This window comes from Aedes albopictus, chromosome 3 (genome assembly GCF_035046485.1).
Source record: "Aedes albopictus strain Foshan chromosome 3, AalbF5, whole genome shotgun sequence".
Lineage (NCBI taxonomy): Eukaryota > Metazoa > Arthropoda > Insecta > Diptera > Culicidae > Aedes > Aedes albopictus.
The window spans coordinates 45,949,306-45,975,342 of record NC_085138.1 but is presented as its reverse complement, the minus strand read 5'-3'; the positions used below and the strand labels follow the sequence as shown (position 1 = coordinate 45,975,342).

The following is a 26,037-nucleotide window of genomic DNA, read 5'->3' as shown; positions in this document are numbered from 1 at the left end:
AACTTAAGACTTTAACCTTTAATCAAGCTCTGTTTTCGAAAAGAATCGAACAGCTTGACGTCCAGCTCGATCTGTTTGACAGTTGATCGACAATATCGGTCATCAAACTTATCGATTCACTGTCAAACGACTCGAATCAAACTTCAAAACGTCTGATCCCTACCAGAAAGTAAGCTAAATTGTGGTTAATAGTGTTTCTAAAAAGCTTGAACGAATTTTGAATCTACTATTATCCGAAGAAACATAAGACAAAGGGAAAGAAAAAGGGTACTTACATCATTGTTGTCCCAGAACTCGCCTGCTTCACATTTGTAGCAAACGCAGAACTCAATCCGTCTGGACTTAGGGGGAAGAGTTAGCTTGAAGGAGAAGGTGTCGTGTAACGTGTAGGCGGACGCCAGCCCACTCCCGACCTAGACAGATGGGAAATTAGAGGGGGAGAAAGTCGAAAAATGTACCCGATTAATTACGTTTTCGTTTCTAGTTTGTATGTACGATAACTAACGCACGCAATAGGAAAACTCAGCAACACGCAATGAACGGTCAATTTCATCGATTCTCATGTGCGCCTAGGATTTGTTACGTCTAATTAAATTATTTTTCACAGCAATTATAGTCACAGTAACCCAGTAGCCATTGATTGGTTTGTGCCTACTTTGATCAGCAGTAACTTCATCAGATTCGTGTCTCCTTGTTTCGGTATAAAATAGTAAGTAGCGTTACACCGAGCAATTGATTTTCTTTTGATTCAAATGAACTTCTATCGGACATTTATGACGAGGATGTACAGCAATAACAACCAGTCTTGTAATATATTGATTTATCAAATTCCTTTCTAAACAATTTTTGACTGCAAATTGGGTTTATTTTCACCCTATTACGGGTGTAACACTACACTGTATTGATCTTTTGGATAAATTCTTTGATCTCTTGGAGCCGTATTATTTTACAGCTGGTGCCGCAGTATCGCTGCCTTCGAACACGTTTGTAATGCTCAGTTTCATCGCCGGGTTGACCCCTCCCTCCGGCCTCAAACAGTTAGGCCAAGTTTCATTGCTCCCTTCCACACGGTCAGAAAATTCACTCATTTTGGAGCTAAAGTGGGACAACTCAAAATTGAGTAAATTTCATTTCCAGCGATAGCGCCGGCCCAAGTGCGAAAATCTCATCAGTTTAAGTTGTATAATATTCTTGCTGATGTAAAGAATATTATACGGTTTAAACTGTTTTGATTCTTGCACTTGGGCCAGCGCTATCGATGGAAATGCAATTTACTCATTTTTTGAGCTGTTCCAGTTTAGCTCCGTTTTGTGTGAATCTTACTCATTTTAGAGTAACTTTTTCTTAACGTGCACATTTGGAAAGGTCATCTAATAATTAACTACCACGCGCCTCCATTTTCTTCCATTGCTGCTCTGCCCTCGGACACATAAATGTCACATGTTTTTTTTTTTTTTTTTTTTTTTTTTATCTGTATTAACGAGATTTTTAGCCCTAGGCTAGTTCATCTCGGGACCCACGCTTTACTTCCCTTCCGAAGGAAGAACTCACATTTTGCGAGTTTGTCGGGAGTGGGATTCGATCCCAGGTCCTCGGCGTGATAGTCAAATGTTCTAACCATCACACCAGATCCGCTCCACGTCACATGTTAAGTTGTTAGTACACAGGGTCAAATATTTATCCAAAAAGAAACCAATGCTCAAACATCTTGTTTGACTCGATCGAATTTTCATTAGTGTCAAATTGATGTTGTTTATTGAGTTCTTTCCTTGTACTTTGGCCCTGTGTAGGTTTTTATGTCAAACGTCATATTTTAATAGGTATGTACTTATTTTTAAAATATTTTGTCAACATATGAATTTCTATGTATTTCGATAGTTGAATTGCGTTGACGTCGATCAAATGCGATTAAAGCCAAAGTTTATTTTGAAACTCCAAATTTGCTTTTCTCTTGTTTTTCTATTGTAAGGCTTGAATTACAATAGAAAAACAAATTTGGAGTTTCAAAATAAACTTTGGCTTTTATCGCATTTGATCGACGTCAACGCAATTCAACTATCGAAATACATAGAAATTCATATGTTGACAAAATATTTTAAAAATAAGTACCTATTAAAATATGACGTTTGACATAAAAACCTCGAAAATGACGAAATGTAACATGTGACAATTATGCGTCCGACGGCAGTGCTGCACTCTGCCAAAATTCATTAGAAAATTCATTAGGTCTAGCTTATGAAACAGCAGACCGATCTATGACGCAGTATCGATTCACAGATTGATTTTTATACATATCTTTTTATCAACAATATATCACAGACAAGTAGACGTCTCTCTCTACTTCTGCAGGTCGTAAATCGCTCGCTCACGCATAATGTTTGCACCTGTTTGATGTTTGGTCACTACCTAAGCAGGTGGCGGTAGCGACCAAACACAGTGTGATTAGTATTGCTGACTGCACCCCAAATTGGACTGACACAATAGTCAAAGTGTGATTGCAGCGCAGGACCACGTCGGATCGAGTTGAGGTCTTCGGTGCAATTATTCCTTGTAAATAGAGGAATAAGTGCACCAAAAACGTCGAGACGATCCGAAGCAAATGTGCACTTTTATCACTTTTATCAAAAAAAGTGTGATAATCCAATTTACAGCGTAATCTGCGATTATGTTTTCGTGACGATGATTGCAGGCCAAACATGTCTAAAGGTCCTATCTGCAGAAGAGAGGCTATCTTTGGTTTCCCTCTCTTTCGTTAAAATCTCAGCTGTTTATTTGTATTATGATTGTCTCCTTGCATTGAACGATGGTCAAAAAAAATCGTCTTTTGATTTGTACTGCAACAATAGTTGAAAAGTACCATTACATTGCAATAATTGAAAGAGAAAGTGAACTAAGAAAGCCTCTCAAATGCAGATAGGACCTATTGAAATGTTTGGCCTGATTGTGTAGCAATTTGTTCCAAATGATACGTCTGTTTGTCTGTGGCGATATCCTCGAGTGTTGATAAACACTTTTAAAACAGCACTTTTTCCAAAAACGATAGATAAATGGTAGAAAGTATGAGCGTCTGATTGTTCGTTTTCTCAATTATACTGCCGTGAATCGCAAGTCAGTCCCATCTGCATTTTAGGCAAAATTGAGTTAATACCCGTTTTCGACCTTTCTTCCGATGCTCTTTCAGCTACGTAAATAAAAATATATAATTTGTTCAGTAAAATCGAAAAACAACACCAAGTCAGATTGTCCCATAATGAAAAGTAATCGCAAGTCAGTCCCATCACGAACTTTTGTACCTTCCAATACAAAATTGATCAATGTTTTTGTTACTTTCAAATGTTCTACAGTTATTTCTTTACGTTTGAAACAATTTGTGAAAGCTTCACGATGATCGCAGAAGTTTTCAAGTCACGGCAATTTTTTGAAGTTTTTCATATTAATCAAATTTGAAAACTTCAGGGTCCATTTTCTCAATGCCTACTTTTTACATATGGGACTGACTTGCGATTCACGGCAGTATAGGACATCCTCATTTTCTTCGATTTAACGATCTTTTTGGAGAAATGTGCTTATCCAGATTTGGAAAACATGTGATTCTCGATGGAACTTTAAACACCACTGAAAACTCCTTAGATCCCCCCGGAACGCCCCTAAGACCTAACGAAACGCTTCGCTGAATTCTCCTGAGACCCTCTTGGAGACCCTATAAAACGCCACTGAGCCCATTCAAACTCCGTGTACAAAAGTCACGTGAAATCCCCTGAGAGTCTCTGAAAAACTCATAAAATCCTCCAGAAATGTAACTGAAGCCCTCTGAAACGTTCCCGAATCCTCCTGTAGCCACCTTAGATGCCTCTGAAATTCTATGAAAAGCCTTTATAAACCCTTCTGGAATACTCTGGAACGCTCCCTGAAACCCTCTGAGCTACACAAAATTGGCGAAATCGCCACTTCAGTTTTCAACACATTTTGAATTTTTATCGATGAATAATACAAAGTTTGAGATTTTTCCCACGTCGACATCTAATTAATACAATTGGTTGCATATGCTGACGTTGTCAATGGTGGTTACGTCGACTGTGCGAACCAAGGTTATTAGAAGGGAAACCTTCTGCTAACAGGGACAGTGTAAACCTTTGAGACCCCTGAAATACCCTGAAACCCTTTAAACTCACCGAAACTTCCTCTCGAAATTCCTCTGAAACCCCCCTGAATGCCTCTGAAATTCTCTGAAATCTTCTGAAACATTCCTGGAACACCCCTGAAAGATCCTGAAGCCCTCTTAACCCCCATGAAAATCCGCCAAATGCCCCTGATGTCCTTCGAAATCTCTCAGATATCTAGAAAACAACTAAAGCTCTATAAGCTGTTTAAAACCTTATGTAACACCGTTTTATAAAACCTCCGCAAACCCTTTCAAAGCCCTCTGAAACCCCTTGAGATATCCCCAAACCTATGTAAAATCTTCCATGAGACCCCCTAGATCACCCATTTGTCCCTCCCTTAGATCTTCCCTGGATTTCCTTTTGCTGACTGAGGGAGAAACGCTCGCTCCAGAATGTGCATAGTAGTGAGTGATGGAAACGCAATACATATGTCATAAGCTTAAAAATAAGAAGATCCGTTATGCTGGTTTAGGTTTTCATGAGATTTGAGCCATTGTAGCGGCCATCAAATCAACATCATCGTGTTTATCGTTCTACCTTGGGTAGAGAAGAAAGTTAATGCAGCATAATAGCACATAGGAGACAACTTAGTCATTTTAAAATTCCTCATTTTTCAACGCTCCGAACAAAGAGAATACTATATTTCAAGCCTAATTACCACCCTATGTACCATATGTAAACAAAATTGAGAATTTTAAATAAGGTGTTGCATTTAGCTATGCAGTTCTTGTAGCTTCGTTGAGTATGATCTGTGAAAAAATACCGTGAAGTTCTACTTTTTTTGAAATGCTCAATGTATGAGTTACTATGGAAACAGTGAACTTCAACATCGATTTTCTGCGTTCTTGGATTTTACATAGGGTGTTTTGTAAAGTTAGGCTCAATTTGTATTTAAAAGTAAACAATCTTGAAAACTGAAACTCACTTCAAGTTGTCAAGATATCCGCTGATAATTTTTGGAAAAGTTTCTCAAGTATTTTGTTCAGGAATTCCACCAGGATTCCGTTCAGGATTTGATTTAAGCAAGAATCCCTTCACTATTCATAATGTCTCCATTCACGCATTTCTCAAGATAATGTTTATGAATTCCACTGAAAAATGTGCTGCATCTTGGGTTGGCTTAAAACTCTTTCATGATTAGTGCCTAACAAACCTCTTTTATTATCCCATGGTTATTGTTTACGAATAATTCGCTCCTGTTGCTATGTTTCCTGTTCCCAAGCAGGGATGCCAGGTAAATTTTTGAAAAATCTGGATGATTTAGGAAGATTTGTCTGGAAAAGTCTGGATTCGTGTGAAAACCTTACAAATTCCGGGCAAAAACCTTACAAATTCCGACCAAAACCTTACAAATCCGGAAAACAAATGTCTGGATCTTCCAGACTTTTGTTAAATGAGGCCTCAAAAATCTGGATAAATCCAGATAAATCTGGAAGGTTGGCAACGCTGTTCCCAAGTCGAGCACTCATCCACCTTTTTCCGCAAGTATGCTCAAGTATGGGGAGATTCCTATAATAATAGCACGGACTATTTTTCCGCGAGGAAAATTGACAGCTCCTTTGAATTTGCACGGGAGGCGTTACAAGCGTAACACTTTTTGCCTTACTTGTCAGCTGCGAACTGCTCAAGTAATTTTGAAGCGGAACCATTACTTGTCCATTACTAAATATCCTATCCTAAAGACACTGTATGCTAAAGACGCGAAACCTGATGATTGTTGCTGTTGATGATGATTGTCGCGTCATGACGATGATGCTGTCGAGCAATGCTTTTAACCCTTTATAAGGCAGTGGCAACTATATTGCCACCTACTGTTTGTATTTTTTTCTGTTTTATAACAATTTATTTCGAACTTTTTTTTTGGTTTACGCAAAATTGGGACTACTAACAACGCCTGGTATTTTTTTGGTACTAAACAAAGCTTTAACAACAATTTAGGAGCCATTTGTAGTCTCAAAAATGGCTAATTTTGACGGCGTGAAGAAAATTAGCTCAAACTTATTGTAAAATTTATAGATTTGGTAATATTTTAAGAAATAATAAAATTCTGGGTTGACATGAGCTGAACTACACAGTTTATATTATGAGTTAAGCCCCAATCCACTCTAAAATCTCTTTTCCGGCTTTTTGTCGAAGTCAAAAGAAGAAAAGTACCCTAAACGGGCAGTGGCAAGAATATTGCCACCAGCGCTGGTGGCCTAAACGGGCAGTGGCAACTATATTGCCACCTCAAAAGCTCGTTTTTGGGGTTAACGGGCAGTGGCAACTATATTGCCACCAGCGTTTTTGGCCTAAACGGGCAGTGGCAACTATATTGCCACCTAGGTTTTTGATAGTTTCTTGCAAACAAAAATTGTTTTGTACATGTAATCATGTATATAATCATTTCCATAATAGTATGCGTTGACAACTCTTCTAGTTTTCTCGGCCTTATAAAGGGTTAAAGCGCGTTTCACAGGTCTCCTGCCTGATTGGAACGACATTGACAGCAAATTTGGAATTCCAATTGGAACATTTTGTGTCTTTTCGTGTCTTTGCATATAGTGTCTTTATCCTATCCTTTTGCACAGTACCGTCTACCCCCGTTGGTTTGATCGCATCTAATCTGAACACTTTTTAATTTTACCCCCGCTTATGTTCACATAGTTCAAACTAAAAATGGTTCAAACGTCATTCTGCTCATGGAACGGGATGAAACGGAACGCAGCAGCAAAACAAAACAGCAAATAATGGGGCCATCCATTAAGTACGTCACAGTCCTAGGGGGGAGGGGGGTTCGTGAAAGTGTGACAAGCAATTTATTAAGTAATAGGAAAAACCCGTACGAAGGGGGGAGGGGAAGGGTTGAAGATTCCCAATTTTAGCGTGACGTACTTAATGGATACTCCCTACGGTTACCACCAATGCGTTTTTTTTTATGCCCATAGGCACATAACATAAGTGGAACTCGCGCTCAGAAAGTTGTACCCAGTGTGGGATTTTAGTATGGTATAAGGAACACCAAAATGTCAAAACCATTATACTAGTTACGAGCTTAACATTTAAAAAGAATCTAAGGATTCAATATGCATCATGTTTAATTATTCATGTTCACTACTGGCAGGTTTTTTTTTTCTTCCTTTCGTAGTGCGCATTAATTAATACCGTTTTATTTATTTTTTAACCTGGATTAGAACTGGACTGGCGGAAAATACTGAAACTAATAAAGTCACACAAATGTGCAACACAATCGAACCTAAGTTGTGTTAGGGTTGCAAGCGTGAACTCATCCAGTTCCAAACCAGGTTGGAACAGAAACAAAAAAAACGACATAAAGCTTGAGTCATTTAATATCTGGACGCACTGTTCAATTTACTGCAGCGCCCCTGGTGGTCGGATCAGAAAAATTTTGACAGCAATTTGTTTTGGAATGTTGCCTCCTTCAGTGCTGAAAATTTTGTCACGATTGGTTGCGTTTCTTAAAAGTTATACGTAATGGAAGCCACGCATCGAAAATTAATTTTGGACACACACTTCGAAAATTCGACGTGGTCAAGTTCAAAAATTGCGAAATACGTGAAAATGGACTATGGTCAGCTTCCTGGACAAAAATTTTATAAAGCCACAGGTCGGGGTAATGTGCCCAGTAAGTTCAAGTTTGTTTTTGCCAATAAGAAAGTTTATGATCTGGCAAGGTATTTGCAGCAGCGGCCAAAAAACAAAGGTTTTCGTGACAAACAGGACCATGGGTTCCAAAGTGTACAAGCAGGAGTACCTGGAAAAGCGTGTACTTCCGTTCTGTACAGCTCACAATGGATCTGTTAAGTTTTGGCCAGATCTGGCAAGTTGCCACTATAGCAGAGAAGTGATACAGTGGTATCAAGACAACGGGGTGGATTTTATCAAAAAAGAAAATCCAGTTCTACCGCTGTTGTCGTCGAGAACAGACGGAATCAAACGCGTTCTCCGGTTCTCTTTTACCAGCTATTGTGCTGTACATGCCGCAGCTTGCAAGCGCGCTTTGTTCGTCGGTCGTTCACCGTAGCTTCATACGTTGAGGTGCTTACTGCGTCGTCGTTCGGATAGCGAATAATTGAAATGTGTGATGTTATTAACACCGCTCAATTTCGTTTCCCGGTGGGCAGCCCGCGCCCCACTTGGACGGAAATTGCCAGCTTCCTGAAAAAATTGGACACGGATTTTACGGTGATGGACACAGTGTACAAGACGGCCCATGATCGTTCTTTATTTATAAAATTTACGACGTTGGAAGCAATGCTGCAATGACTGCAGAAAAATACGGAGCCGATAAAATTCGTATATGAAAGCGGGCAATTGGTAGATGTCCGAATGTGTGTCGCAGGTACCAATGTGAAGCATGTTCGGGTGTTTGATTTACCGCCGGAACTAACCGATGACCAGTTATCCCACGTAATCGGAGAATTCGGGAAGATCGAGAGGATTGTTCGAGAAAAGTTTCCCGAAGAGCTCGGTTTGGGCCACCTGTACAATGGGGTGCGTGGTGTGTATATTGATATAAAAAAAGATATTCCACCAGCAATCGTCATTGGGAAGTGGAAAGGGAGAATTTTTTATGACGGCTTGAAAAATACGTGTTTTTTGTGTCGAGCGGTGGGTCACCGAAAGGATACCTGCCCCCAACGGCAAAAGCGGAAGATCCACGAGAACCAAAAGCAGGAGGAAGCGAAAGTCAGTTCTTATGCTGAAGTTGTGTCTGGAGAAGCGAGCGGATCAGCAGAACAGGAAGTTTCGGAAGAATGGGTGGACGAAGTAATTGAAGTTTTGGACGACAACGGACACCTCTCGGATACGTTTGAAGTGGAACAAACGCCGTCGAGAAGTTACGATAAAGCAACGGATTTGGAGAAGGAAGTACGCCGTAAAGAAGGTATTGAGAAGTTAGAAGAGGTAGCCAGAGCGATCAAGGATGCGATGACAAACCCGAACGCTAACCAGCGTAGAGCTCAGTTCGCCGCATCCGGTTCCAGTTCTGGCTCTGGCTCGCGTCCGAAAAAGAAATGTACACGTAGAACTTTTTACTAGAATGTATTAACATTGTTTTTTTTTAGAATAACATTTTTTTTGACTCTCGGCTCCGTAAAGTTTTGTATAAAACGAATGAGCCTAAATAAATAAACCATCTGAATAAAAAAAAAAAGAAAAAGAAAATCAATCCACCAAATTGCCCTTAGTTTCGCCCAATCGAGAAATATTGGGCAATTGTCAAGCAGAAGTTGTAGAAGAGTGGAAAGGTGGTTGGGGTGCAACACAGATGCAAAGATGGTGGAACAAAATGGCCGCTCAGGCGAATCAACAGACTGTCCAAGATATGATGAGTGGTATTCGGAGAAAAGATCGAAATTTCATAAAAATCGAATCGGAATAAATTTAAGGCTATTTTTCCTAGAAAGTTCAATAAATATCCTTGATTTTAAGTACAAAATATTGTTTATTTCAATAACATATTTCCGAGACAGATCCGTTTTTTTGCGTCCAGATATTAAATGACTCAAGCTTTAAGATAGGCTGTCAAGCTTGAGTCTCCCGCTAGAGCAGGTGAATTGTAAACAAAGTATCACACTGATCGTTGTGTTCAAATGTCACCCATCTCTATAGAACCCATGATGCTACAACTGCTTCGCGTAATGTAAGTGGGAAAAGGTAGAGAAAATTGGCTCAGCAGGATAGTGTTACAAATAGGCAAATTTTACGGAAGCTAACGATCCCTCCGCATCTGGTGGCAGGAGTGAGAACCCCATGAAAGTGACGCTGCCAAAAAGTGCCATGGCGCAGCATAGGCAAACTGCACTTTTTTCACTTTTTCTTATCGAATTCCGCATCGTAGAGAACCGAACAATCACTTTTTGGAAAGAACATTCAATTCTTTTTCAGATACGCTTAGATCCGGTGGGTACTTCCGAACAGTTTAAGTGATTAATTTGAAGAGGTATTGCTATGCCTCCGGCGAGCAATCTTCCGGATTTTTTTTTTTTGTTAGCTGGCCAATCCGGTGTCTGTCGGCGTAGGCATCGAGAGTGATGTTAACCCTCGAGCGATCGTGCTGTTGTATTTTGTACAACACGTTTAAAAAATCGTGCTTTTTGTACTCCGCACCTGCAACTGCCTGGTGTCTGTGTATCTGTAATAATACATTTCATATAAAAAATCCGTAAAATATAAAATTCACATCGAGTTTCTGTCAGTTATTATTTCACTTTCATCATTTAGTAGTTTTGGATATTTTTAAATGTATGCCTTGAGCAGTTATATACGAGGGGTCCCACAATCTGAACATGTCGAACAAAATTAATAAATATGTTATTGCTGTGTGCGTTCAAGATGCAAATGGTGTCCAATTGCGCTTCAAACGCGGTAACACATGTTACCAAAGGCAACGTAGCAACCACAGCCAATAATATCACCGCCAACCTAGGATTCGAAAGCTCCCACTGACATCGGGTTACTTGTTAGAAAATCTTACCGTATTTGGTGCTCCCGCATTTGATATTTGCATTTTGAATGCACACAGCAATAACATGTTTTACTTTGGGTATTTATATACAAGCATCGTGCTACATAAACATTTTCGTTCATGCTGCATCATCTACACAATAGATTTATCGGGATGTCAAAAACATCGATTATAACGCACATTGATCATTTTTTTTTTTTCATATTGTACTAAACGATCTTCTTTCCAGGTGTAACACTTTTCCGCCTCTTATCCGCAATGAAATAAAAATAGTATGTATTGCATTTAATTCGTTGGTAGACTTTCGAGTAAATCTTCGAAGAGATAAAATAATTACTCAAACGTCAGATTGCATAGCATTTAGCAGCTGAACGAACCATGTATTCATTGCGCCAACAGAAAGAGTGCGTTCAATGTTATTTTTGTTAGCGGTGGCAAAACTCAATCTAAAAATGATTAAAATATATGAATTTTTATTTATGTCAAAATATTATCTCCGCTTCAAGCTTTTTTTGCCTTCAGTCGCCCCTCGCACGACTGCTGAGTAGCCACCTCGTGCGTGCTTTGTTGTCGCCGTTGTCGCAGACGTCAAACTAGTATAACACACAGTACCGCCGCACTAATCCGGGTTTTTCGGGCATAACCTCGATAGCAACGAACGCGCGTAGTGTGAAAATGACGCCGAGAAAGTGCTCTTATCCGAATTGTCTCAATTCCAAAGCGATTGGTGTGACGTTGTACGCATTATGCAAGCGGTAAAAGTGGTTTTGTGCATTCATGAAAGCCTGTGTTGAAATTCGCTTTGCATTTTCTTCCTCAACCCAACAGGTTGCCAGAAATACAGAAGCAGTGGATCATCAATTTGAATTTGAATGCCGAAGACGCCAGGAAAAAGGTACATTACGTATGCTCGGAGCACTTCGAAGAATCTGATTTTTTCAATTGTCAGGAAAAATCTAGAGGGTAAGTTTGTCTTCAAAATTCTGTGTTACTCAAAATGAGATCTACTCTTAAATCTGATTATTCAAAAGCTTCTTCGTACTCTTCCATTTGCAAAATATATGTAAAAATAACAAATAATCACAGACAATCTGACGAAACACTTCTCAAAACTTCATCGACAACATGCTTAGCGACCAATTCAAAAAAAGCTTATTGCTTGCGGCGCGCTGTTTGTTTAAAGAGCGTCCATAAATTACGTCACACTAAAATTAATTCCTTTGACCGAGGCCGTAACTGTTTTGTGACATGTGTACTCATGTGTGCACTGCGAATCCGACATTACCCTTTGGCTGATGTATCAAACTATCAAAATAAAGGGTACTTTTTAAACTGAAATAAGGTTATATTTTGTTCATTTACAAGTTTCGTAGACGTACTCACTAGTGGGTGAAAAACGTCTTGCGTTTTTTTGTGTTAATCAATGTGCTAACAAAGTTGGGGAAAATCCTATAGATTAGATAGCGTTTTTTATTGGGTAGCTTTCAAATCAAAGACTCTAATGATGGAATACTGGTAAGTGCCTTTAATATAAAAGTTCAACATATTTTAAACGGAATAATAATTATGCAGGTTTGGCTCGGGCAACGAGACCTACCAAAATATAGGATTCATAAAGATGCAAAGCTATGACTAAATCAATCCCATTTTACGGAACATCCTTCGGAACATCTGGGCGCGCAATCAAAGCATTTGCCGGAAATAATACCTGCAGTTCGTCCAATACATTGCCCGAAAGCTTTATCATGATGACCACGTCCTCGCAGCGTAGCAATTTGTAGCGAACTCTTTTCAATATTGAGCATTGTGTTAAGCTATTGTCAAGATTATTGTTTTCCGTTGTATTCCAGACAAATAAAGTTTATTTACATGCATAACTGTTAAATATTATTAAATATTCTATTATCCAAACTTCCTTTAAAATAAGAAATCTTCAAAGATCTCACAACAGACAAACAGACGTAACATTTCGAACACTTTTCGATTAAAACCGTAGTCACGGAAGCATGTTCGCCCAATGCCAATGCCCAAAGTACTGAGTTTGGCCAACCATCAACTAGGCGGTAGGGGCAAACGTCAAACTCTAACAAAACGATACAAGCGCCACGAATGGCCAGTTGTCCAACTGTAAAATTTTTGAATAGGCCGTTAAATCGGTGTACGATGAGAATTATTCGAGTGTTACGTCTGTTTGACTGTGATCTCACTAAAAGAGTTGGAGTTGAGTAAATTTTACCCTTTTTTCCAGCTGAACTTATTCTGGATAATGGGTAAAATTTATTAGGTGAACTCAATGAGAGTCTATTGAAGGTGGGGAAGAAGATACATCGCGTGCGTGAGATCCGTGTCTGGTGCAAAACATGTCACTACTTCAAGCAAAGCGAGCTCCCATAACAACGCGTATCAAATAGTGGCGTCACTATTTGTGTTTACATTTTTCTTTCCTTACTAATACATAGCCATCTCTTCTTCTTCCCCACCTGTAATATACTCTCATTAAGGTAAACTGACGTACGAGCCTTGTACTCTTGAAATAGTTAAGGCCATGTACTCTTTCTATGAGTTGACCTAGTTACTCTCGAGATGAGTACTTTTCTTCCCTTTAAAGAGTACTTTGGTTTCACTGGGTGTACTGTTTGGAAAGGTGCTCCATAAATAAAGGAGTCCAACTATATCAGTATTCTCCATAGACAGATGGAATTGCACCACCAAAAAACTGAAATTGTACCGCTAAACCGACAAATTTAATTACTAAAGTTGAAAGATTGTATCAATTAATAACAACATGGTGTACCATAAACACAAAATTCTTACGGATGTCGATAATTGATCGTGCTTGTTATGACAAATTTCATAAGGGAGCATCCATTTTGCACGTCACGCTAAAATTGGAAATTTTCGACCCCCCCCCCCCCTTCGTACGTGTTTTTCCTATACTTTATACATTGCTTGTCACAGTTTCACAAACCCCCCTCCCCCTTAGGACCGTGACAAGGTTGCGACCATTCATTTGCAAAGATTTACATTCATTTGCTATTATCTCAGTTCAGAAGTATGCTATCGAAAAACAATGTATGGATGAATTTAACCTTGTAGTTTTATCTAAAAGTTTGCCGAATAACATTGAGGTCGCAAACGTATACCAAAGTCGTGAGCGAGCTGTGAAGGCAACTCTCGACGCGGTCAATGTAAATTTCATTCACGCTGTGGAAAGTTACCTTCACAGCTCGCTCACGACTTTGGAATGCGTGTGCGACCCCAATGTTATTCGGCAAACTTTCAGATAAAACTACAAGGTTAAATTCATCCATACATTGTTTTTCGATAGCATGCTTCTGAACTGAGATAATAGCAAATGAATGTAAATCTTTGCAAATGAATGATTGCAACCTTGGACCGTGACGTACTCAATGGATGACCCCTAAGATACACTTATGAAAAAAGCAAAAAATCCTTAAATTGATGCAGACTGGATTCGATCCATGGACGTCGGGATCACTATGCTCGTGTTCAATCCCCTCGGCTACCGACGCTTGAAAATACCATGTTGCTAAACATGTATAAAAGCCAAGCTCATAGAGCGACCTTATTCATTCTAATTCATTCTAATCATTATGAATAATTTAAGAACCGTTTCATAAGTTAGGTCTCATGGAAATCTTAAGTTTATTTGGCTGAGTGCGTATAACTACGATAGACGGTAGATCACGGCTCGATACGAGTGCGCATTTTCTTCACTTTTATCGTTGTTTGTTTGCAGATTAACGCGAGTTCTGTAATGATTAATCTTGACCCGTATATGGCTACTTGAATTTTATTCTTTATGCTTCTGTCTTTGAAATTGTAACTTTTAGCTTACGATCATGTGCAGTTCCGCTTCCAGTAATGCTTTACGCGGAACGTGACATTGACGTCGGTTTTCATATAGAAGTATCTCAGCCCGGTGGAACTGGCGTAAACCGAAAACGCGTTCCAGAAATATCTTTTAATGATGACGAAATACCACCGAAACGTCAAAAATTCCAATTGCTGGACCATGACTACACCATGAATGCACAACAATACTACGAAACCATCAAACAGAGTGAAGCTACAATCCTGAATCTGCGAAGCCGTTTAAAGTCCAGGACTCGGAAGCTGAAACAGAAGGAAAAGTCTGCACGGAGGTGGCGAAAGAGGGCACTGGATCTGAAAAAGCAGTTGCGGAAAGCATTAAAACAGAATCGAAGGGAGCCAAGCAACATTTCCACGTTCATTTCTGAATTGATTAAAAACGACAGGCGTACCAAAGGGGCCAGATATTCAAATAAATTGAAAAACATAGCGTTTTCGCTTTATTATTGCTCTAACAAGGCGTACCGGCAGCTTCGGCAATATATTAGGCTACCCAGTGCGTCACTGCTCAAAAAGTGGTTGAAATCCGTTGACATTAAAGATGGAGTATGTGACAACGTTATTAACCTACTAAAATCGAAAGCAAAAGTAATGCCACCAGCCTCTCGTCTCGTTACCATCTGTTTGGACGAGATGTCCCTCAAGGAGGGGATCACGTACCTGGCGAACGCCAAGCCGGACGAAATAGTAGGTTTTCCGTCGTTTCTACCTAATGAGCAAAAAGTTGACACAGCAAAACGAGCCAAATCGGTTCTAGTATTTATGATAAAGGGAATTGACTCCGGCTTTAAACAAGCCATTGGGTATTACTACAGCAAAACTGGCTTTTCAGCGAATCAGTTGGAGGTGCTGCTGAAACACATCATTGGTGTTGTGCGGGAAGCGGGTTTCGAACCCAAGCTCGTGATCAGCGACCAAAACGCCACCAACAGATCGCTTTTTAAAAAGCTAGGAATAACTCCAGATAAACCGTACTTCGAACATGATGAAAAGCGGATATTTGTTATGTATGATAGCCCCCATTTGGTCAAGAGTACGAGGAATAACTTGTATCATAACAATGCCGTGTATCGCGGCAAAATGGTAAAGTGGACTCACCTTCGGCGAATGTATCATGAAGATGTTAAACGAATCCCCAGAGCAGCTCCGAAAATCAAACGAAAGCATATTTACATACCTCCCTTCGGCGAGATGAAAGTCGGTATGGCTACTCAAACTTTGAGCTCTACAACAGCGGCCTGCATAAAGTCATACGCGAAGCTCAATATTCTTCCAAAAGAATGTTTGGGCACGGCAGACTATTGCTCGGATTTTGACAAACTCTTTGATGTTTTTAATGCTTCCAGTATGATCAATAAGAAGGTAAGATACACTATTTTATTGTTTAAGAAAAACATAAAACTGTAAATCACAATACTGATCATAATAAAGTACGCATTGGCCGTTTTTCATACAAAATGCTCAATTTTGAGGCCCTGCATGTCAATTTCTCATGCATCGATTGGCCTGATTTTTTTTAGGCATGGGAAATAACTTGAAATTTATCCTGTGAATAATCTAGAAATTTCTGGACAGGACATTTTAAATAATGTCCAAAATAAAATTTTGCAAAAAAAATCGCTAATTTTTTTTTATTTTAAATATTTGACAAACAAGTTTTGTTTTTTTCGGAGGACTTGAGTGTTTCGACGATCTGACTAACCATAATGTTGGTGGCACGACTGGAGTTGTTGTTCGTAAACATTTTTCGGCATTACAGTCAAAAAAGCTTGCGTTGATTATTTTATATCTTCGTTTGTAATGTCGAAAAATGTCTATGACTAACCATAGTCACCTAACAACTACCATTTCAAAATTATCTCAAAATATCTCAAAATTTTAGATTTGCGATCGTTTTAAAAGTCCTGTCTCACGGTGTGTCTGGTAGAACAAAATTATTTAAAAAAAATCGGTATCGCTAAGACACCCACCAAATGAAAGCTGAAGGTCCCCCCTTTCATTTGAGGCTAAAACAAGAAAGTTCTATCGGCGGTCCTAGAACAATTTTTTTTTTTCAAAAATTTATTACTATGAGACTTGCATTTTCTTCCTTTCCACCTTGAGTGTAACCTAATGGGCTCGTATAAGGTCGCTCATTAGTAACGTATCATACTATTAGAGTAAACGGGTAAAAACCTATTCAAAATTTTTTATACAAAATGTTGCTCAGACAAGTGTAAAAAAATATTTAAGAGAGTTGTAATAGAATTTTGCTAATATTTAGGTATGTGTGTTAACCATCTTCTCCTTATTGACATGCAGAAGAAGGTATTTCGACTGCCATTCTCCTCGTTTTTATCGACAGTATCGACAGGTTCGAAAAAATTTATAATCGTAGTAGGCCATGACTTGGATGTCAATAACAATAGAACGATCAACAAAGTAGCTCGGATAAAATGACCACATGCCGAGTCCGGTATTCGTTCATTTTGTGTTCCTTTCTGGTACTCGTAATATCATTTAACATTTTTCGCTATTTAGAAGGATTGCTGTGTGGTATACAATTAGGTATTGAATTATAAAAAAAATAAAAGAAATTAAATTTCAACATAGCTTTGCTCCAAACTTTTAGAGAAATTATAAAGTTACGATGAAAACCGTACCAAGGTGTGCGTGCTGTGGCCGAAGAAGCTTTTTCTGTAACTATTAATGTCATTGAAGGTAGTTGATGTTCACTGATTTAGATATTTGTTTTATATGGTTGAGCATACAAATAATAGACAGAATAAATTAGAAAAGTCCCAACTTGTTTTTATTTGTATTTGCAGGTTATTGATATTATTGAACAACATTCTCTGAAATATACCAGATGTAGAAGTTGGCATTATCCCTCGATAATATATCGCAATTATTCATTTAAAGTTTATTTGCTCAAAGATGAGATCATACCCTTTAGAATTACTCTCTTAAAGTTTAAATATAATTTAAATCTTCTACGCGGAGCATCGATATTTGCTGTAATTGTGAAACATGTAGTACTGCAAGAACAACAGTTTCTCCTTAATTAATGGCCAAACGCGGCAAATTTAGCACTACTACCGATGATGCAAAAAGATAGTGTTTGTTGCAATTCTGCTAAAGATGCTAAAAGGAGATTTAATATTTGCATTGGAAATGCAATCACTGTACACCATTCTCCTGCAGCAATACAGTGAATACATTCTTAATACGAAAATATCAGTTTTGGACGAGAAAACCGCTTTAGATTTTTCAATGATGACAATTATGTTAATGCCCTACTAACAAAAGTAGTTGCATAACAGCTTATGAAGCAAAAGCTTTTGGAAGGCAGCTCTCATAAACTCTTAAATATACAGCAAAAATGTTAGTTGGGTGGCGGCCTTGAGAACAATAAATCTCGGATTACAATTAGAATATTATGAAAAAGTATCTATTTCACCAATAAACTAAATAAAACAACACAATATTTATTTTAGTTTTGCTCCATTATTGTAGGCCCACCAATCTCAAATGATGGGTCGTGACCCACCTGCCCCATAAGAAATACACGCGTTTTAAAGATTTGATTCCAGAATATATCGAGTTGCGGTCATCTAAGGATTCTGGGAAGTGCATGTCGTCTTGTAATTAATTGTAGTATCTTGGCATGCCCTAACATCGTGACATTAAGGATGTTTCTTCACTCAAAACAGCTCTGTCAAATAAATTGGCAATGTTTCTTGATTTTTCAAACGGTTAATGTTCGCATTTAAATGTTTATTTTTCGTTACGAAATATCATCAGTGGAATTCAGAATATTTAAGTCATTAAAAATTATTAAATATAGCATTGGTCCTAATATCGTGTGTTGACCCGCATACATTAGTGCATGACAAAAAGGACTTGGTATTTTAATGTTTTAACGTTTACGTTGCCTTAAGATTTGTAGAACTTGTTTATAAAGTAAAAATATCAATAACATGTTCAGTTTGCAGTTTTAGCCAATTCATGGTATTTGGAAGACACAGCCATTCTCCCTTATAACACAGACAAAAAGACGTAACTCTTAGAGAAAATTCATTATTTTTTTTAACTCGGATTTTTTTTGCTGTCTTTTTCATGAACACGCTTCCACCTATTGGTAGAACCGTGTGAGACACTGTCGGCCATGATGGATTGCGATTTGACGTTTGCCTAACACACACACTACTATACATATCACCTGTAATTTTCGTTTGGATCATTCAGCAACGTGTACACTGTACATTCGTAAACATCAAAGCGATCGAACATTAGCACCTCTGGTGAAAGGATCGCGGAAATCAAACGAAATTTGAATTCATCGTTAAATGCATGTGCCAAGCCCTGTAAAAGAGTGTTACGTCTGTTTGTCTGTGCTTATATCGTGCATTGCTCAATAGAGAAATAATAAAATTCGTCAAATAATAGAAATTTTGGTCAAATGCACGCTATAAGGAGGAACACGGTGATATAATAATAACTACCAGTATTAGAGCATGACGCGGTACGGTACACATGTAAATTTAAATTTGAATTCATCATCTCCACCTGCTTGAAACTATCACAATTTTTCAAGCATTACTGCCCATAACCACGGAACTGACTACTGTTTACTGGATTTTTTTATTCACTTGGGACTATTATGCTTTTTTGAGAAGTGTAATAAACATCATATAAAAAAAATACGTCGGAAAGCCATGTTGGCAATGGATAAACTGTTTTTCGTTATTACATACTTAGTACTTTGAGAAAATACGAAAAAAAATCATACTATTTCAGAAAAAAAAAATGTTCTAGACCCGCCGATAGAACTTTCTCATTTAAGGCTCAAATGAAAGGTAGGACCCTTAGCTTTCGTTTGGTGGGTATTTTAGCGATACCGATTTTTTTTTAAATAATGTTGTCCACCAGACACACCGTGGTCTAGAAACTTCTAAATTTTTCACAGCATTAATTTCAAATTGTTTCCAATGTCCAGTGAATTTTTTAGGTCAATCGGTGCGTTAGAAACTGAGATACAGGGCCTCAAACTTGAGCATTTTAAATGATCTAGCTTGACTCCTAGTCATTAAATGTCAAGGAGGCTCTCAAACATAATCATTTTTTTTTATTTTATATAATTTTGTAATTACTTTTTTCTATATAAATAGGAGCTGCGTCGGCCAATAACGGACAGTTCGTCACATTGGAAATTTCTCAAAGTTATGGAAAAGCGCCTGAAAAAGCTTGAATTCGTTTCGAAGGAGTGTGAGACACTGACACAGGTAAAAATTAACTGATTTTTTTTACATTAACACTTTAATCAATACTTTGTATTATTATAGAGATCGAAATTCAAGGCTCTTCCCAAACAATCGAGGAAACCTTATTTCATTGATGGCTGGCTGCTTAACACTAACTGTCTGAGGTTGTTGTTTGATGAACTGAGAACGAAATATAACATCTCTGAGTTGGCGACGCAAAGGTTGTCACAGGACTGTCTGGAGAACTTTTTCAGCCTAATCCGCATGAAAGGGTTTAATAATCGTCATCCCACTCCATTCTCATTCCGTGCAGCATACCGCCAAGTAGTGATGGCGCAACTGTTAAAGCCAAGTAATGAATCAAATTGCGAGGCAGATAAGGCCCATTCCATCCTCACGCCGGAAGATTTCAGCAGGGTAAAAATATTTAGCCAAAAGGTGGTGCGGCCATCATGTCTCGATGGTGAGTTCTGTGGGACCGACGGTGAGATATTTGACGTTGCTGAAATAACGAATGTACACTATACTGCGAGCTGGCTGCAATCGTGTATCGATCATGAGCAATGTCGTGAAAAACTGCATGCTGATAAAAAGGTGCCGGCTTCAGTTAGCACGCTACATACGATTAAAAACTGTTCCGAGAGCGAAAAGGCAGGGAGTCAACTAACATCTATGTTGAAATTAGTTGTTCAGAATTTCAAAGAAAACTTTCTACCATTCCTAGAGCAGAGTACTTCTGGAGTAAAAGAAAGACTGTTAAAAAACATCACATTTACGAGTGATCATCAAGATCTGCTTTGTCACGAGTGCCAGGTAAAAATATTCGATAAATATCTCAATATGCTCATCAAAGCAAAAGTAAATGAAATGAATCAAACATTTTCAGACTCACAAAAATCCAAAAACGATAGCGTTAGTCAAAAAGCAAAGAAATTGAATATTTCCAAATAAACTGATAACTACAATCAGAAATAGATGAAAACCATAAACGAATCTCCATGTATATAGTGTAAATGTGAATTGGATAATTTTTTGTGTTTGTATTTTTTTTATGAAATAAAACATTATACATTTGTTTCCTCTTTATTTGTTTTTTTAAATTTCGTACTCCTGTGCAGAAGTAAAGAGTAGCACTTGAAAATCAGTAGTTTAATACTTATGACACACATGTGTTGTACATGTATCACATTTCTATCCGAGGTATTAGCAACGGCGTTGTTCGACCTGTCGCTGTAAGTGCTTTTAAAATTATGTTTTCTACTGGTCCCCGAAGAAACGTACAAGTCATCACACGGTGCATTAGATTTATTACAATTGAAAAACCTGACAGTTTTCACAGAAACAAGACCAATAAGAAAGAGCTCATTACAAAACTCGAAACTCAAGCCTCAGTTTATTGCATAAATAATCTACAAAAGGGATACACTGATTAAGTGACCTGTCTAATTAAGTTTTACTTTTGTCATTTTCATTTTGACGAGCTATACAGCACCGCTTAATAAAAAAAAAACTGTATTCGTTAGAAATCTGTTGAAAAATTCAAGAGATTTTTTTTTAAATTTTGTCTCATAAGTGTTCAATATCGGATTAGCCAGACTTCACTGTTTTATACCAGCTGCAAATAATTGAGAGCTGTCATGTCAGTTTTTGTTTACGAATATCGATGACAGAACGGTGTGCTGTATACCAGTTATACCTATTCTTTTCGAAGCAAAAAGAACCAACTTTTCGTCGTCATTCTCCTTAGTAGTTCCACTTATGTTATGTGCCATAGGGTTACTAGGAGTTCGAATTAAAAATGAACACCGTTGGTTTGCATTGAAGATAGTAGAGTAAACATAGTAGATCCGCGGACATCGCTGAGTGAAATGTTTCAAGCGTGTTAATAGTATTTTTCAAGAGTGCGATGGTTGAATATGACGTCATGCGCCCCATTGGTGTTGTTGGAATCATGACGTCATGCTCGTTTGGATACAGATTTTGACAGTTCGTTTGGATACAACGGATTCATCATCACAGATCTATGTTAACTCTACTATTTATAGTTTGCATAAGGTATCGTTCAAACCAACGGGGGTAGACGGTACGTTTAATGGTGAATAATTTTCGAAAAAATGATGTTGTAACAATAACATTTATTGTATTTTTATGATATTTTTAATTAGGGTAAGGATACGTGGATACGTTTTCAGTCATATTTTCAGGAAGCTTTTCATGAAATTCCGATAAAAACCTCATAAATTACACTGGAAATCTCACCAATCAATCATTTGTCAAACCTACCACCAATTTGTGTTGCAATTTTGGCAGATATATCTTCAGTAGACATTTTTTCACTCTTTTTACCATTCCAATTCAGGAAAACATTGAAAAATTCTACCAGAATTTTGGCAAGAGCTGTTTTCAAACACCTTACCAAGAATACAACCTGTAATTCTCCAAAGAATCACCAGTACCAGAATATTTCCAAAGATTCAAAGAATCCTAAAATCTCTCATTGCGTGCGTCATAAGGGACCGATTCAAAATATGGTATTTACTCACCACAGTGTACGTGCAGTAGGTGTCCTCGTGCGTTTTCCAGCCATCGCAGGTCGATCGCACGATGACTTCCTTGTTGTAGCTGACGTTTTTCACTTTGACCGTGCCGACGATGAGGTGTTCCGTTTCCTTGATGATCACGTTCTCCAGCGAAACCTTGTTCTCCTCGACCTTCTGTCTGAACTCCAGGTACGCGCTGGCCGGTTGCCGGAAGTCCACGACCCACTGTTCCTGCGGCACCGGACTGATCATGCCCTGGGTGACGTGCGCCAGAAACTGCAGACTCCAGATCGGCGGCATGTAGGAGGGTTCCTTCATGACCCGGACCTGCGTCAGCTGGCCGCCCTGATCGTCGGCGAAGACCACCTTCTTCTTGTTCCGGTGTTTGTCGTGCGTGGGATCCAGCGAGCTGTGGTGCAGTTCGATCGTGCGCTCCTCCTCCGGGGTAAAATCTTCCGGTCGCACCACCAGACACGATCGTCTCGGTGACGCCGGCATCTTCGGACAGATCGCGCTCGGTGGGGTGGCCACCTGGCGGCGCAGTGGCGACGGACTGAGCTGCAGCGACGCGGGCCGACAGAAGCTACGGGTGGGACTGCAGCCGAAGCGTGTCCCGTCGCCGCCGGTTTGACTCGAAATGTAATCCACGAGTGAGTGATTGTAGATCGGCGGGCTTTGCGATACCAGCATCTCGGCGTAGGCTGGCATTCACCAAGCGGCACACGAGGCGCCCGCGTGTGTCCAAAGGCGTCGAGCGGAATGGTCACTGAGAAAGGAGAGAGATAACGGGAGACAGAAAGTCACATGTTAGTTGCATACGGATGGATGGATGACACGAGGTTCAGGTCGGGGTGGCCCCTTATCGCTCCCTTTGCTCTTATCATGACACGATGGAAATCTCATCTCAGCTCAGGCAAAGGACAGAAAGTTGGTCTAGTTGGCCTTTGCGCAGCTTGAACCCAGCCTGCTGGGATTAGGCGTTTTCAAACAGGAAAGTTTAGCATTATGCATTCTATTTCCGTCTGTTTACTGCGCTAAAAATAAACTCAAACACGTCGGTAACCAGGCAACCTACATTTCGATAAGATAAGGCTGATTCGATAATGGAAGCAAAAATGCCGAACAAAACGTGCCTGCTAGCTGATGATTGCATTGTGTTTATCTGCCGCCTGGTGACGGCAGCGGGATGCCGCTGTATCACTTCAAGATTATCTTGCTGTTATAAATTGCATGACGTTATTCGGTGTGCAACAAACGCCGAAAATTAATTTGTTTTGCCGAAGAAAACTTCCGAAAAATGTGAGTAAGCTCGGCCGGGTCTATTATTAAAATTTTATTTTCTTCAATTTGTTAGAAAAGAATCCTCTCATGTGATGTTTATTACGCGTGTATCCGCGTGCTCCGAATGGGACATTCGAATTTTCCACAGCTAAATCATTCGATAAAACCGGTTCATATGTTGTTTCAGGAAAACAAGAAATCTAGTCGCAATGCAGTCCTAATTTTCCGTGCATTAATTTTCATTTTCGAGGGAAGGTCACTCGCCAGATGTCACGGGTCCCCGAACTGTCTGCGGTGTGTTCCTTTTGACCTGTTTGGTGCTTCGGGAGAAAAACCGGCGATGACAACGACGAACAGATGATAAACAACTTAAAATCGAACGGTTCGATGTTGTCGAGTGAGACAGGAAAAAAATCAGTCAAATGGTTATTCAGAGGAGAAAAGTAGGCGCTGCTAACGAGCCGAATTGTACTGTTCGGTTTCAAAATTCGGATGTTGTTTATTTTCTAGCTTGTACCTTTTCATTTTGTGGGTAACAATTAATGAAAGTTTGTCTGAAACCAGCTAAAAGTGTAATGTTTACGTTCGCAGGATTTTATCATAAGCTGTCAATAAGTTATCGAGATGGCATCGAAACAAGAACAGGTTCCGCCAGAAAAATTGTGTGCAAAGTTGTGGATAATCCAATTTTAAGTACTGTTTCTCATTGTAGATGGATCGGAAAACATCTAAGTTTGAGTCATTCGGCGGTGTTCCGGATGTTGAATTCATTCAAGGAAATCCAGATGACTCAGCGGAGGTCAGACAGCTGCAGAAAACTAACGACAGCTAATCCGGTAAAGGCAAGGGAGGTGTTAAAGGTGTTAAGGTCTATCATAAAGGTCAAACCCCGTAAAACACCTATTATTCTAACCTAGTATTCGAAAATGAATTGGTTTTGAAGAAACAGTGGATCAAAGTGTCAGAAGAAGTCGGCTTAGCTACACGCTAACCTGAAACTATCCATCGACTGGGTCGATTCGACCCGGATTTTCATGTTGTTAGCAGTTGTCAAAATCCGGGTAACCCGAAAACCTAGATTCGTTGAATCTGGGTAAAGCTTTGGGTAATCAACACTTTGTCAATTTCCGGCTTTAAATTATGACTGCGATCAGGAGAACGCTGTAAATTATGAATGTTTTCACGAAAAATATGTCGATAAATGGCGGGAAAACAGTGAAATTATTCCGGGGAACTGTTTCCCTGTATCAGGTAAGAAACAGCACACGGAAGTTGGGAGCTTTTAGTTTAAAATCTAAATTGGAAATAAATATCCGGGGCCTTGAGCTGGGTAGGGCCAGGGGGGGTGGTGGTAAGACGGACCGGGTGGGTAAGACGGACCACTGACTAGTTTTGTCACTTAAGGGCTTAAATTTGGCTTTTTTTACGATTAACTCTATCTTCTTATCAGTTGATGATAATTTAACCACTTCATGAAAAAATACATGTGTCAAAAGTGCAAAAAATAAACAATTATTTACCTTGCTGCACGTTTCTGTGATGGGATCTAATTTTGAGGCGGCAATAAATAAGCTTTTTCAACAATAAATTGCTAAGTTTTCGCATTTTATAGAGCTTGCTGACGTTTATTCACCTTTCTCTTTCAAACATGCAGGCGGAATAGGATTTGTTGTCATCAGGAAAAATTTCCCGATGAAAACAAATCCTATCCCGCCAGCATGCTTGAAAGAGAGAGGTGAATAAACGTCAGCAAGCTCTATTTTGAGTTTCCGTCCTATACACAACGAAATTCAGGTAAATTTCATGGAATATGGATAACGGTGGTGGAATGAATATTTTGCGTTGTGTGGGGGTAAGACGGTCCGCCTTGAGGGTGGGTAAGACGGACAGTGTTAGGGTTACTTTAATAGTGCCATGAGATACACATTGAAACCCACACATTGTTCACAGATTGAAATGTATGGAGTACGAAAATGATTGTGGAAGGCATGTCAAGCATTTCATATTGATTTTTTGTTTAAATATTCATTATATTAGAATTTTTGTTGATGGAGCAGTTTGAACTTCATAAAATTACCAGAGCATTGCATACTGTTAGGCGTTTATCGGTGTATGGAGGTTTCCAATTTACAATTTATATTTAAATTTGCAAAAACACGTTGCGCTAAGATTCAAAGTCAAATTCTACTATGATTGATCTACCGAATATAAATGGCTATAAACATCATTTCCAAACGTGTCCATCTTACCCACCCTACTGGTCCGTCTTACCCACACTGTTGAAAAACATACATTTGGAGATCACTTTTTAATTAACTTAAAAGTCATGGAAAATCAAATTTTATTGCAAAATCGGCTAGCAAACTGTAAAGCACCTTAGTTGAAGCAAATAGTATGGAGATAAAATTTTAACTATCGCATTGTTTACACTGTCAAAATAGAGG

The 26,037-nt window shown here is 39.0% G+C and overlaps 1 protein-coding gene across 1 annotated transcript in view; it reads right to left on the bottom strand.

The window, feature by feature from the left end:
* LOC109401486 (uncharacterized) overlaps positions 1-24,850 on the bottom strand; it is a 47,856-nt gene extending 23,006 nt beyond the window's left edge. Inside the window, exons 1-2 of the mRNA XM_062856994.1 lie at positions 22,316-24,850; positions 276-413 (exon numbers count right to left, since the gene is read on the bottom strand). Of these exons, the coding sequence (XP_062712978.1) occupies positions 276-413; positions 22,316-23,020 (843 nt within the window). The 5' untranslated portion in view covers positions 23,021-24,850. The remainder of the gene's footprint in view (positions 1-275; positions 414-22,315) is intronic.
* Between the last annotated feature and the right edge of the window lie 1,187 nt (positions 24,851-26,037).